Source organism: Cebus imitator, unplaced genomic scaffold (genome assembly GCF_001604975.1).
Source record: "Cebus imitator isolate Cc_AM_T3 unplaced genomic scaffold, Cebus_imitator-1.0 Scaffold83, whole genome shotgun sequence".
NCBI lineage: Eukaryota > Metazoa > Chordata > Mammalia > Primates > Cebidae > Cebus > Cebus imitator.
Genome location: NW_016107398.1, coordinates 4,165,636 through 4,181,751, shown reverse-complemented (window position 1 = coordinate 4,181,751; position 16,116 = coordinate 4,165,636). Strand labels below are relative to the sequence as shown.

The 16,116-nt window shown below is 37.5% G+C and overlaps 1 protein-coding gene across 1 annotated transcript in view; it reads left to right on the top strand.

Moving 5' to 3' along the window:
- The window catches only part of KCNH5 (potassium voltage-gated channel subfamily H member 5), a 368,902-nt gene that overhangs the window by 90,188 nt on the left and 262,598 nt on the right, over positions 1-16,116 (top strand). The window contains exon 7 of the mRNA XM_017533951.2: positions 6,917-7,343. Within this exon, the coding sequence (XP_017389440.1) occupies positions 6,917-7,343 (427 nt within the window). The remainder of the gene's footprint in view (positions 1-6,916; positions 7,344-16,116) is intronic.

Below are 16,116 nucleotides of genomic sequence, written 5' to 3'. Positions count from 1 at the left end.
TTACAGGTCTGTATTCCTGCTCTTTCATCTCCATTTAATTGTCATGTGTCTTTGGACAAGATAGTGAAGAAAATAGGAAGGAATATTCACTGAATTATCTACCTGCTGTTATTAGTGACAATCAAATGAGAGAATTGATTTATATTTTGGATGGCTGTATTACTGCAAGATATTATTTTATGCTGATAACACCTCACATCTCTTTAACGCGGAATCCACAAAAGTAACTTGAAGAGTTAACGACACAGAGGTGTCTCCCGGATACTGTCCCTTGTGCTACTATGGCCTGAGGGGCTTGTCAAGTAAGGAAATTGGCTAGGAAGGTGGAAGGCTGGTGGCTGAAAGTCCTCCATTCACCCTGCTGTGTTCTGTTATGCACTTGATGTGTTAGATATTCTCTTCCACAGTGGAACCCCAGGGATTTGTGTACTAAGAGCTCAGAGGTTGGGATAGAGGCAGAAAGCTACTGGAATGCAGAGGAGGGCACAGAAGAATTAGAAAGTTTGGAGTGAAATGAAGCAGTAAATCAATGAATAGATAAGACTGGTAAAAAGTACAGCATCAGAACATTCTTATAAAAAAGGTGGAAATACATAAGAAGGGCATTTTTGGAGGATCAACCTCTAAAACTGTCCAGGAGTATCATATGAGTGAAATTAAAATTGTCAACAGGAATTAAATGCAATTCGTGGCCCAATCTAAAGGTTATGAGAGTGAATCATAAAATAAGGACAAATCTCTTATTTTAGATACAGTGATGGATATGACTTCCTGCCCCCCCATCAAATATCATATGATGAGTAAGAAATTATTAATCTGAATCATGTACTGTGGTGAAATGTTAGCTTAATAACACTCAGTGACTCCTGGGTTTTCCATAACCTTTTTTTGATATTTAAATATGACATACTTAAAGAAAATTATACCAATTTTAAGTGTACAGCAGAAAGAATTTTCACAGAGTGAACACACCTAGTGATTAGCAGTCATATTAGGAAACAAAATATTGCCGGAACCCCAAGGTCTCCTCATACCTTTTGTAGTCACTGCCCCTCTCCCAACAAAGGGAGATGCTATGCTCACTTAACCCCATAGAGTAGTGTTACCTATTTCTGAACTCTTCAGAAGTGGAATAGTATATACTCTTTTGTGTCTAGCTGCTTTTGCTCAGCATGATGTTTGGGGGCAAAAAGGAGTTTGGTTTGATTGGAGCACTGGGGCTATGCAGAGCATAGAGGGAAATGACTTGGCAGCATAGACGGAGATGGGATTGTGGGCATTGAAGGCCTGTTCAAGAGATTATGCTTACTGTCTGTGACGAGCCCTTGGAGGATATGCTCAGTGCTACCTTTCAGGAAGATTAACATTGTAGCAATGATGTAGGAGAGATTGGGGGTAAGGACAGGAAGGCTGCAGAGTGATTGGTTGTGGGAAATGCACTCAGAATCTGAAGACTAGGTCTGAGTGATACCTCCATTCCTTGCTGGCTGTGTCTTTGGACAATTCGTTCAACCTGTCTGAGCTTCAGTGTCCTCCTATAAACAATAAAGGTAGGAATCCTGCTATTATGAAAATGAAATGAGTTGATCCATGTTAGAGAACTGCAGACTCTATAGATATTAGTTCCAGGGCCTACTCCTGCCCCTACTGTGGGCCATTGCTGTGACTCAGTGGGGAGAAAGAGGAGGCTGGGTATTCAGTCTCTTTTATTTAGTCATGTAGAGAATGCTCATGTTTAAGCCAATATTGCAGTTATTCATGTGCTTGGATAAATTACACATTATACTCTAGGTATAGAGACTTTCAGAATGAACGAAGGAAGATTCTGGAGACAGACTGCTTGTATGCGAATCTGAGATCCACCTCTTACTATCTAAGTGAGCTTAGTCTAATTATTTTTAACTTTCTGGGCCATGCTTTAATGATAGGTTCCACATAAGATTGTTCTGAATTTTAAATTAATGAATACAAAGAAAACACTTAGAGTAGTACTGGGCTGGTAGTAAATACTCAATGTTCTTATTGCCATATCTCTTTTCCAAGTAGCAATAAATGACCTAACTTTCCTATTGGTTAACAACTTAGAAGTGTGTGGCACAGGCTTGTTGAAATCTTTATTGCATTCTTCTATCCCTGTAGCTCCAACTATTTTCCAGGTGACCCACATTAGGATTGTACAGAGTGAGCTCAGCCCTCATCCATGCACTGTGTATTTAAATATAAATAGTGCCCTGCCCCAATCTCCCTTTCTCCAGTTCTTTTCACGTTTCCTAATAGAGTTGAGTTTTGAGGGTATTTTTGGGGAGTGAATGTGATCTGATGAACATATTCAACTGATCTCTTATATGTGTGACCTCTCTTATATAGTTTGGCTGTTTCCCCACCAAATCTTATCTTAAATTGTAGCTTTCTTAGTTCCCATGTGTTGTGGGAGGGAGCCGATGAGAGATAATTGAATCACGGGGGTGTTTTCCCTCATACTGTTCTCGTGGTAGTGAGTAAGTCTCATGAGACCTGATGGTTTTATAAGATTTTACAAGGAGTTTCCCCTTTTGTTTGGCTCATATTCTTTCTTGCCTGCTGCCATGTAAGATGTGCCTTTTGTCTTCCTCCATGATTGTGAGACCTCTCCAGCCACGTTGAACTGTGAGTCCATTATACCTCTTCCTTTACGAATTACCCAGTCTTGGGTACGTCTTTATCAGCAGCATGAAAATAAGGTAATACACCTAGTCAATGGAGAGATTAAGGAGAATTTCTTTTTTATACTCAATGACATACTCTATTAATACAACCTAAAATTACATTGACTGTTTTGTTCTCTGCATTATACTGTTAATTAATTCTGAGTTTGTAATTAACCAAAGGCCCCAAAATTCACCCCCAACATTTGCTTAACAAAAGTTTATTCTTTCATTTATTGAATTATTGACTGCTTAGCATATTGCCCTATGCTGGCTTTGTAATTGACAGTAGATATGCTCCTTAAGGAGTTTAGAGTTTCCTGGGATGTCATACATGCAAACTGACTTGTAGTGAGTGTGACAGTGATAATTGTTATAATAGAGATGTGTAGAAACTGTATGACAACAAAAGGAAGGACACCTAATTCTCCCAGTAGGGGATGGGGGAAAATATGACAATAAAGATGGCAGGGGCAGAAGATGTCAGGGAAGTGCACATGGAAGGGAGAGTGTTTGTCATAAACTGTACGTAAAGATCCTAATGACTGAGAAAGTGGGGGAAAGAAGTCTTTAAAAAGGCTGGTAATACCTTTTTATAATGTAATGTAGCATCAAACAGCATCGACATTCTGGGAACTACTCCTATCTGAGAATGGCAGCAACCTAGAGAGCAGGCAGAGGAATTGGCAGGAGAGATGCTGAGCAGGTAGGCAGGTACAAGGTCCTGATGGGGTTTGCATGTCACAGTTGGAAATTAGTATTTACTCCTATAGGCAATAAGCCAACATGAAAGGAGTTTACATTAGAGAGGGACATGGTTAGATAGGTGTGCATTTAAAAAAATATGGGACTGGTAGCCTTTATAGTGTGATCTGTGAAGTAGAGGGAGCAAGAATACAGGTGGGATGGCTGATGGAGAGACAGTCCCTGTCACACAAGTGAATAAAAACCAAGAAATCATGACCAAAACAAGGCTATGGGAATGGAAAAGAAGGAAATTTTTTTTGAGAGATTTATTAAATAGCTATATTTTGAGCACTAAGACACTTTGAGCGGTGAGATCCTCGGACTTGATAAACAGCTACATGTGGCAGGAAATGGAAAAAGTTGAGGCTTATCCCCAGTTCTGAGTGACTGGTGGATAATGATGTCATTCCCACGATAAGAGATAACTGATTTGGGAGAAGCAAAGGGTTCTCTTTGGGACCACTTTTGGATACCTGTGGGACATCTAAGTGGAAATGTATAGCAGGCATTTGGCTTAGTATCAAGAACTCAGGAGAGAGAGGGTGTGTGTGTGTGTGTGTGTGTGTGTGTGTGTGTGTGTGTGTATAAATGGCCCTGGGAATCATTCATATATAGAAGATGGTTGAAACCTGATGCAGTAGATGAACCAGAAGAGGACTGAGAGCAAGCATGAGAATCCTAACGTGAAATAGAAGCATGGAGAAAGATAGCCCTAGAAAGGGATTTTGAGAGGGCATCAGTTGTAGGATTGGCTAAAAACTAAGAGAAAGTGATGCCATAGAATCTATGGCAGAGAGTCTATAATGCTTGAGAGAGACAGAGATATATATAGTACGTTTACTAATATTTTATATTGATATAGTATATTTACCAATATATATATACTTTATATATATCAAATTTGTATCTATATCAAATCTATATGAAATTTTACATTTTATAAATTATATTTATGTATGGTATATTTATTAATATTTTATATATACTTTATGTATGTATATCAAGTATGTATATTTACTAATGTTTTATTACTTTTTAAGCTTATAAAACATTTTCTAATATTTAAGTAGTGTTAAACTACTTCTAAATATTAGAAAGTGTGCTTTCGAGGAAGCAGAGTCCAGAGCAGGTGCCTGTCAGGATGGGTCACCTCTTTTTGGAGCAATCTGCTTGCTAGAGATGAGGGATGTGTGTCTTCCCACCATTTGGACCTAATTCTAGTAGATCCTAACTAGTCACATTCTGCTTGGGGTTTGTGGCGGCTTTCTTAGTTTGAATGGGGTGAAGATTTTCTCTTTGTTTTTCCTTCTCTTGCTTTTAGTTATTTTTCAGAGAACAGAATTCGGGTAGTAGAAATGACTTTTCTCTGTAGTATTTAAACAGAAGTCCCACAGTTCCTTTAAAAGTTGGAGCTAAGCAGAAAAACATTACCTATAACAACATTGTTTTTACTTTTAAATTGAACTCTGTTTTAGTTTTTCATGTATTTCTATTATGCGTTTCTTTAGACAGAAGTGAGGCTTATTTATCTTCATATCCCTAGGGCTTATCCCAGAGCTTGGCATATAGGAGTGCTCAATAAATGCTTATTTTTGTATTACTTGTTGGTGATTACACAGTTCCATTTTTGAAAGCTTTCTTGACTCTTCTTACCTTCCAACATCTCATGTCACTGAATTACACAAATTTGTCTTCTTTATCAATTCTGCTCTTTTTAACTGCCTAAAGTTCAGCATCTTTTCTTCCCCCAAGTGTTAAAGTGAATTGGGAATTTGTTTTTAGGCTGTATATATGCCACAATATTTGAGAGTTTCAACTGAAATAGAAGTAGGCCTAAGGAAATTGAAGTTGAGGCAAAAACCTGGCAGGAGGACCCTGCTACTCCTTTGTTTCTATTTCTCTTTGTTATCTTTCTCTTTTAAATTTTCATTATGAAAAATTTCAAACACATACTGCCTTATAGAATATAGTGTCACAAACCAGATTCTTTCTCCCTCCCTCCCTCCCTCCCTCCCTCCTTCCCTCCCTTCCTTCCTTCCTTCCTTCCTTCCTTCCTTCCTCTTTCTCTCTTTTTCTCTCTTTCTTTCTTTTGATGGTGGCACGCTCTGTTGCCCATGCTGAGTACAGTGGCATGATCTTGGCTCACTGCAACCTCTGCCTCCCAGGTTCAAGCAATTCTTCCTGCCTCAGCCTCTCAGGTAGCTGGAATTACAGACACCCACCACCACATCGAGCTAATTTTTGAATTTTTTAGTAGAGATGGGGTTTTGTCATGTTGGCTAGGCTGATCTTGAACTCCTGACCTCAGATGATCCACCTGCCTTGGCCTCCCAAAGTACTGGGATTACAGGCATGAGCCACTGAGCCTGGCCAAGTGTTTCCTTCTTACCTGTCAGGAACTTTGCCATGCATAGTTAGAGTCTTACTAACATACTTCTGTTCTACTGCAACAACAAATTCTTCCTTGCTGGTCAGAATTCATGTCAGAGTAAGTTATATTAATTCCTTGTCTACATTCTGGGAGACAGGATTAGCAGTAAGGAACTCATGGACACGAATGGATTTGCAGGTGATGACTGCATGAGAGGCTTCCTGGATCACGGCTCTATTCTCCCTCCCTGCCTATTTTGTGAACTGCATCAGAAATGAATTTATCCTACCTCTGCAGGAGGCCTATTACATGCTTCCAAAAAAGGAACTTTGGGACATTCAATGATTTAAGAAAGCCTACGCTGTGCTTTGATGTGGATAATCCCTTATTTGTTATTTTAAGCTTCTCAACAAAATATGAATTTTCTGGCTGCTGTTCTTTTTTTAGTGTTATTTTCAGTGGCTTTTGCTAGAGGATGAATAGGATTTAGTAGACCACACCTCTATTTTAGGTTCAGCTCTGTTCACTTTTTCAGAGCTCTAGAAATGTAGTGATCCTTATGATTGTGGCAGGAGGAAGGTAGTGGAACCAACAATGTTATTTGTTCATTTCCCCCATATGTACCGAAGTATTTCCTGTTTGATTGCCTGTAAGACTGTTTCCTTTTTCAGAGTTCTGCTATTTGTAGCTATCATAAAATAAGAAATGAAAAGAAACCTTTTAGAATAGAGGGAAAGTTTTACAGGAAAAGGCAATAAAAGGTCTGAATTCAACACCCCTATTTCTATACTCTGTATATAATACATTTGAGCAGTTTTCATCTTTGGTTTCTCTCTGCGCCATTTATATTCTACTTACGAAAACAAATTGGGTATTTCTTAGTTAATAAAAATCTGTTTTATCTAATAATTCACAAATGTGAATTTCTGGGTAGGAAGAAATCTATTTTTTTTTAAAGTTTATCATTTTGACTTTTGTTTTCTTAAAATCAGACCTATATTTTATATATGTTCTTAAAATATAAATGGATGGTTAAACTTATGAAGGTGAGCCATTGTATTGTTTCCTGGCTTTTTTTTTCTGAAGATGTGTCTTTTTTTTTTTTTTAATTCAGGGAATCAGCAGTCTCTTCAGTTCTTTAAAAGTGGTGCGTCTCTTGCGACTGGGCCGTGTTGCTAGGAAACTGGACCATTACCTGGAATATGGAGCAGCAGTCCTCGTGCTCCTGGTATGTGTGTTTGGCCTGGTGGCCCATTGGCTGGCCTGCATATGGTATAGCATCGGAGACTACGAGGTCATTGATGAAGTCACTAACACCATCCAAATAGACAGTTGGCTCTATCAGCTGGCCTTGAGCATTGGGACTCCATATCGCTACAATACCAGTGCAGGGATATGGGAAGGAGGACCCAGCAAGGATTCACTATATGTGTCCTCTCTCTACTTTACCATGACAAGCCTTACGACCATAGGATTTGGAAACATAGCTCCTACCACAGATGTGGAGAAGATGTTTTCGGTGGCTATGATGATGGTTGGCTGTAAGTATTTTAATTTTTTTCATTAAAAAATTATTCTTATTGACAATTTTCCTGGCTACAATCTCAGATAGGATTAAAATGAACTACTTTGTCTTCAGAAAGATATTTAATCCATCTTACATGCAATTGATTTTTTTAATCTACCTTAGAAAATAGAAATGCAAAATAATATATTTTACTCATCAGAACATATTAATGTGTGTACACAGCAGAGCTCTCTTGAAGGAACCAGGACCAGCATCCAGACAGGTGGCATTTGGCAGATTTTATAGGTTTTGCTGGTGATGTGTTAAATTACCCTCATAATTGCTCACGGACTTACCTCATCTTTAATGTTCTGATGTGAGATATATTTGATCTGATGTAAGATATATTGTTCATAATTATTCTAGTTAATACTGAATTCCTAAATTAAAGTTGACCTTAGGACACGCTTTTTGTATAGGTTTTTACAATTAAGACTAGTAGAAAGGCTTTATAAATCTAGTCTTCGTTATAGCCATTCTAGGTTGAATATATGGCTGTTTGAGAGAATGAAAGAATTGCTAAATATAAGGCCATTCAGCAATGAGAAGTGCCTAGGATTTAACACATATGCTTGAGTACCAAATTCTTGGTACTGACAAGACCATGTGCTCTGCACTCAGACTGTGACTGAATAGCATCAGAAGACCAGAGCATAAAGGAAATACATACCAAAGAAGCTGCTTTTGAAGATCTTGAGGGAGACTTCACTATCATTCATGCCTTCAAGTTGACTTAGATGACTTATCTAGGCCTAGTTCTGGTACCTAGAGTAACCTTAAGAAGATTGTACTGAAGGTGTGATTAGCATTATTAGCACCTCTTAAGCCTTTGGATCATGGTGTTTTTTTGCTTGTTTGTTTAAGCTGTCTTTTCTGAGATTCCACCTTACAGAGGCTTAGATTTTGACATTGGTGGTAAAAGTTCTTGTAGTCCAGGGACATTGGCTGGGCCATGAAAGGTTAATATCTTGGGTCTAAGCAGGTGGTTTCCATAGTAGCATGTCTGAAAGCTATTGGAGCATCAGTTTTGGCAGTTGTTTAGCTTCTGTTTGTCTAATACACCCTTGTATAGGTATGGGAATGAGAACACACAGGCTCTATTTGCTGGTTAGAGTTTGCAGTCAGAGGGAGAGTGAGAATTCCAAGTGCTATTTGCTCCAGAGGCTTTCAGCAGGAAAATGTCTTTACACACAGAGAGAGATCCTGATGATTAGATAAACTGATACCTACATGTCCAAAATGGTAAGATGTATGGGCAAAAATGTACTTTATAAATTCAGAAGACAGCATTTTGTCAGATGCTGTATTCAGTACCATACTACTTTTAATATCTGTACAATGCATTTTGCCTTATACTTGTGCATAGTTAGATTTAAAAAAAATTCTTTTTGCTTTGAAGTGATTATAGATTCATTGGAAGTTGCAAAAAAGTATGGAAAGGGCCTTTGTTCCCTTTACCTAGTTTCCTCTAATAATTACATCTTATATAACTATTACTCAATATCAAAATTGACATTGATACAGTGTATATATATATATATATATATATATATATATATATAGTTCTGTGTTGTTTGATCACATGTGCAGATTTCTTTAATTACAACTGCAATCAAGATACAGAACTGTTCCTTTACCACAAAGCTCTCTCTCAAATGTAATCTACTCATTTCCCCCAACTATCCCTATTTCCTAAAAACCACTAATCTGCTCTCCATCTCTATAATTTTGTGATTTTTGAGTATGTTATATAAGTTGAATTATGTAAAATGTAACCTTTTGAAATGAACTTTCTCCATTCAGCATAATGCCCCTGAGATAATTAATTTGTTTTATTGTCGAGTAGTACTTCATGGTTAGGATATACCACTGTTTAATTCACTATCTATTGAAGGACATTGTATTTGTTTCCAGTTTTTGGCTACTACAAATAAAGCTGCTATGTTAATACCTAGCTGATGGGTTGATATGTGCAGCAAACCACCATGGTACATATTTACCCGTGTAACAAACCCACCCATCCTGCACATGTACCCCAGAACTGAAAATAAAAAACAAAACAAAACACAAACAAACAAAAAAAACAAAGCTTCTACGAACATTTATGTATAGGTTTTTAATATGGACATTAGTTCTTAGTTCTCTGGGATAAATACCTAGGAATGTAATTACTGGGACATGTGATAAGTGTATGTTCAATTTCTAAAGAAATTGCCAACTATTTTACAGAGTGGATATACTAGCATAGTTATATGTTTCATAAGAGAATTGTAGGAAAATAAAATCTGTGTAGAGTCAAAGGACACAATTATTTACTTTGTTTCTCAGGCCCTGAAGTTGGGAATCATCCTAGATTTCCCTGTTATTCCATGTTACATCTATTAATAGCAAAGCCTGTTGGGTTTACCTTCAAAATACATTTGATTATTTCTTTCTCCTTCCGTAGATCACCATCCAAGACCAAGTCACCATTATCTCTGGCCTGAACTTTTGAAGTAACCTTCTATATCTTCCTTCTTTTCTAATGCTTGCCCTACAACCTATACTCAAAAGCCTGAGTGCCCCTTTAAAAGCAAATCAGATCATACCATTCCTCTGCTCAAATCCCCCCAGTGTGTGTGAAATAAAGTCCAGATTCCCTAGCTCGTCTTTCAAGACCTTCCTGATATGGCTCTGCTTGCCTCACTTCACTTTCTACCATTCTGTCTTTGCTTATTCTCCTAAATCCATGCTTGCCATCTTATTGTCTCTGAAAACTTCAGGCTTAGGCCTGTCTCAGTTTGTGTACTTGCTTTTCCACTGCTTATAACATTCCTCTCCTGACTTATGCCCCAAATTAATGTGGCTTTCGACGAATCTCCTCTGCAGAAATTCCTTCCAGTGCTACCCTACTATAAAATACCACCCCAATGCCAACCTGTGTTCTCTACTCTTTAACCTTTTCCTTCATTGTTCCTACCAAGATCTGAATCCATGTGTACTTGGTTTTTCTTTTCCTTCAGAACATAAGCTCCACGTTCTGAAGCCTTTGTCCATTTCTTGTATTGGATCCCCAATATCTAAACAATTCCTAAGAGTTTTGTGCTCAATCTTAATTTGTCATATGAATGAGTGGAATTGAAGATGTCCCTGATTTTTGTAATGAAGATCTCCTGTCCCTGAATCCATCCCAGTTAGGTCTCTGATGAAGTACATGCCAGCAAAATGCATGATATTAGAGCTTTGACCCCGATTCCTTTGTGAAAGCCCTCGTAAGCTCACCTGAATTGCTTTCCTTTGGGGGTGTAGTCGTTCCTTTAGCTGAGTTGCTAAGCCTGTGTCTCATAGTCCTGTTAATATAAGTTCTAAGAAGCAAGTCACTGCAAGCTCCAATAAACTGCTCTCTCACTGCTTCTTACTATCTACCTTCTGAATCTACCTGCGGTGGAAATTTTCACATATATTCAGTTGGGTTTCTGAAACTTTATTTGGTTCAGAGTTGGTTCCATTCCTTCTCTCCTTCACGAAAGGCCAATTATACTTGCTAGATCTAAATTTCCATTTCTCCTCATCTCTTCCTTTTCTAAAGTTTCTGTTTTGATTTAAAGATAAAAAACTAGTTTTAAAGTTGGTTGTTTTCTTCTCTGAGTTTCGGCTATTTCCTTTGAATACTGAGTAGCAGTTTTCTGTTTACCAATTTCTGACATCTTCTTGCCTTTTGACTTAGGTTTTCCTTTTATGCTTCTGAATAAGTCCAGTTTCTATAGCCCCAGTATTCCAGGGAAATACTTTAAATTTTCTTTTTAGTCCTTGGGTCCTTGGTAATTTCATGGGATATTTCCTTTGAAACAACCTGAGAAGATGATAAAAAACTGTCTAGATTCATGAAGAGTTATAGTACCTTTGCACAATTCCAAAATTCGTTAGACCCACATGCACAAAACATCAACCAAATTTGGATATTGTAGCTCTTTGTAATTATAGTATCATTTTTTCCTACAAGAACACCAAAGAAAACAAACAAATGAAAACAAACCACCTGCGTTCTTAGAAACCAATATGTGCTAGCAGCCATGGCCAGGGATTTAGCGTGTGTGTGTGTGTGTGTGTGTGTGTGTGTGTGTGTGGTGGGGAAGGAAGGATAGGGAGGAGGGAGGTAGAAAATGGAAAAATTCATTTTTTTCACTTGTGCCCGGATTCTAGTCAGTCTGTGATGTGTATCTGAGAAGCACCACTTGTAACCTTATGACTCAAAAACAGAAAAATAAAGGTTGATGGAGACACCAACTGCCTATATTCTGTTGAGAAAAATAATCACTGTTTGCAAATGATAAACTGTTTTTCTGGAGAAAGTCATCCAAAATATATATGCCTTTCAGCAAAATTTACAAGTATGAGTATTGCAGCAATTCCAATTCCTAGGTCCTTATGAGCCCTCCTTTTGATGGCCTTTCCTTCCCTAGGCTCTTGCTACCCTAATGTTAAGTTGGATAGGGACTCTGTCTAGGAATACAGTCTCAAAGTTTTCCTTGTTGATATATCAGACAGATCTTCAAAAAATAGTATTGGCCTTCCCCTAATCCCACCCAACTGAAATTCCTTCCAGATCCCTCCTACGTCAGCAGGATCACAGGATATTTTTCTTACCTGCTACCTAGGAATTTCTTAGACTTAAATCCTTTGTTCCTACATTTGCCCAACATGGGAAATCTTCCTGCTCAGATTTCTGAATTTGGAAGGGTTGCCTGATGCTTCTGTACATACATCTACCATCATGCATTCTTTACCTTAAATTTGTCTTCTCTTGGTTTTGTTATGCTCTCTCTGCCTTGAGTGACCTCCACTGTTCTGGTAGCAGCCATTATTCCCCAAGGGTAGTCAGGTCCTCCTCATTCCTCTGTGTTTGTCCATTCATGAATGAATCCAGCTACTCTGCTGTTATTCACAAAATTCACTATCAAAGGGCTTTTGTAAGAGAATATTTTTGCAGTTTAGTTCCGCAGCACTTGTGGAAATTAGTATGTATGTATATATGTGTGTGTGTGTGTATATGTGAGTATGTGTATTTTGCTTGGTAATTTGCTCCTTGCTAATTTGCTTGGTAACTACTTAATGATGCTTTCATTTAATGTTTTCTAATCCATTTTATTTACATAATCTTATTATTGAGCTCCTAATAATATTAGATTTTGTAAGGATTAGGCATACTGACTAATTTTGCTGCTATTCAGAAAGCACCATAGTACATGGATGATTTGTTTTGATGACTATAAACAGAAGGAATACAATGATGGAATTTTTCTAATAGGATTATCCTCTTGTTTTAATATAGTTTTATAAATCTTCTTCCAAAGATTTATCAAGAAAGCAGTTACATATTTCCTTCTTTATTACTAAATTATCATATAAACTGTATTTTAGTTTAATCCATCCATTATGAGGGGCTCTATATTTGCATCCTTCATTACAATTTTATAAAAGAAAGAAACATAAAATAAAAATATGCTATGAACAATTCTTTGCTATAATTAAGTTCAACCATAAATTTTTTTCTCTCTCCATCTATATATATATTTTCAGTACACTATTAAGTACATTATTAAACACGTATTCGGCATATGTCAAAGGGCTACGATATTGGAATTTGGGTATTAATTTGCTCTAAAAGCATTTTTCTACTCTTTCTATTGTTTGCTTTAGTAAATTGAAACAGCCTGGCCCATGCAGTATGTGTCAATGAGAGTTTGTCCTGCTGTGATGCTATGCAAACTGACTCTTAAAACACAAAACAAACCAAACTAAAAATTATAAATATTTAATTAGTGGACAAGAAATCCTGTCATAATGATGCTAATCTGCAATTTTCAAATAGGATGTAATTGATAATCATGTAAACAGTCTAAAAACTTTCTGTAATTGACTAGTATGATCTATAATGCAGCAGACAAATGGTTTAGCACATTTAAATGTATAGCAAAATCATCTGCCAGCAGGATCGTATGATGAGAAATCTGAATCTTCATGTAGGCAGTTAAGAGCAACTGGGAAGCACTTAGTGGCACACTGGTCAATCAGCACCATGCAGAGGAAACCCATGCCACCCACACATCATATTCTCATGTTGATGAGCTTATTCAGCATCCTCCATGGAATTCACATAAAAGTCAAGCCGTGATTGTAGGCATTGCCCTGACCTCTCCCATGGGAGAAGGAAATAAATAGAAGATGGTAAGATCCAGAGATTGGGAGAATATAGAATAAATTGGGAGCAAAGGCCTGTGTGAACTTGGAGAGTATTTACATCTCTCTGAGTTTTACTTTTATTTTTTCAATTGTGAAATACCAAAGTTGAAATAAATGACTTTTAAGGTCCCTTTTAGGGCTAACATTCTATACTTCTGAGATTCTCTTAGAGCAGTTATGCCCCTGTCTGTGGCATAGAACTGGTTATTGGAGATGAGGTTAAGAAGGAAAAAAAGTGGTGTCACAAAGATGTTAGGGCTTTTTACAGATAGTGCATACATTGCTTTATGGAGCGTAAGATGTGTTTTCCATAGAAAATGTTCTGTAATGGTTAAGAGGAAAGATTGCCAGGGAATAAATATTACAGAGAAAAGAAAAAATGCTTTTGGAAAGTGAAGTGTTTTTCCATATAGAAATTAGGAAGCTAGGAAGACTGAAAGGCTTGTGTCTCAGTGTAAAAGATTGGGGCCCAGGAAGAGACTGCACACCATGCCCAGTGGGACTTGAACTTGGAGAAGTACTCGACCTAGATGGATATCCAGACAGGCTTAAAAGTGGGTTGTTGCCCTTTCCTAATATTAGAAAAAAAAATGTTCTACAAATCTTAATATGAGACTTCAGGTATCTCAGGTATAATATTAAGTTACATGTTAAAATTTTTCTTGGCCTTGTTATTGTGGTGTAGGTAGAAAATGCAGTGCGTACATGCTGATTTTCATTTTGGACTTTAGTTTTAGCCAGATGGGGAGAGCTTTAAGCCTAATGTTTATTTTGAAAACTGGGTCAATTCTTAGTGTCTGCTTTACCAAGCTTGTGAAGAAGGCTTTTTCCCTTCCTTCCCCTCCCCTCCCTGCCCTCCCCTCCCCCCCTTTCCCTTCTCTCCCCTCCCCTCCCTCCCTCCCCTCCTCTTCCCTCCCCACTGCTTTCCTCTTCTCTGCTCTCCCCTCCTCTCCTTTCCTATCCTGTCCTTTCGAGATGAGTTTTCTATGAGGAAAAACATTTTATGGAGCCCAAATTTCAGGGTTATAGGCACCTTTTTTCATGCTTTAGCAGTTCCAGATGTATAGACCAGTATTTAGAAAAAGGCTTTGTGATATGCGCTTTACTCCCTGATTCTTATTCCAACTAGAGCTTGTGTCTTTTGCAGGAATGTTCTTTTATACTCATCTTTCTTTTCATGCCTAGTCACATTTTCACAAAGCCTCTTAAATTCTGTAAAGGTTGACTTTCCCCAGAAAACAACAGGAAATTTTCTTGATAGCCTGTTAACTAGCCTGAACTCTTTGCAAGGATCTTCATCTCTTGTATTCTTCAAAATTATTTAATTCATTCAGCCTTGTGCTAGGTGTTCTGGTATACATTGATGTTCAAGAAACACTAGATACTTTTGAGTCCTCAGTAAGCTTTTAATATGATAAGAGAGTTAAACAAGAAAATCACTGATCCGTCTCTCTCTTCCTTACTGTCTTCACTCCCATCTCAATGTCCATCTCTGCCTTCATCTTCATCTCGTCTCTCTTTATACTGTGAACTAAGAGAGCTAAGACTTAGAACAGGGAATATAGAAGTTGGACTTGTAAAAACAGTCTGTCTTGTTCATCACTGTATATTTAGCACAAAGCATTATATCCTACTTGATAGTTGTGCCCATTGAATACATGTTGAATGAATTAATGAATGAATTAAAAAGCTCATCTCATTCAGCCTGAGGGAGTCCAGGAACATTTCTAGAAGAAAGTGACTCTTGAGCTGAGAATACAAAATAAGTAAATAAATGAGGCAGGACTTAGGTACTTTCCAGGTATGAAGAACATAGTATATGCAAAACTATGGAAATCAAATAGCTTGGCCCTTTTGGGGAACTCCATGCATTTCATTTTGGCTTGAGTAGAAAGTAGATGTGAATGGAAAGAAATGAAAGAACCAAGATGTCAAAAAGCATTCCATTGTTTCACAAGGAGTTTGTCTTTTATCCTGAAGGTTATGGGATAAATAAGAAAAATTTGATTCTTTATTGTCGACGATGAATTGGAGAAGAAAGAGGCTACTGGCAGAGAAATCAGTTAGTAGGCTGTTGCAGCAATCCAGGAAGACATAAACTGAGGTGGTAGATATATGGAGGATGGTATAGATTAGAGTTTGCAAGTTTTTTTTTTCTATAAATAGGCAGACAGAAACTATCTTAGGCTTTGTGAGCCATATGGTCTTTGTTGTAAACTACTCACCTCTGCTTTTGTAGTGCTAAAACAGCCATAAACAATATCTAAACAGATGAGTGTGGCCATGTTCCAATACAACTTTAAACAGGTGGCAGATCAGGTGGTTTCATGGTTTGTGAAAACACCATGGACTTTGGAGTCAGACAAATGAATCTAGGTTCAATTTTTTGCATCATAACTTAAAAGAATTTGTATTAGTTATGTAAACCATCATTTGTAAAATAGAAATAATAGTCTCTACATTGCAGAGTTATTTGTGATACCCCAAAAGAGATTGTATGTAAGCTTCCTGAAACTTTCTTTTTT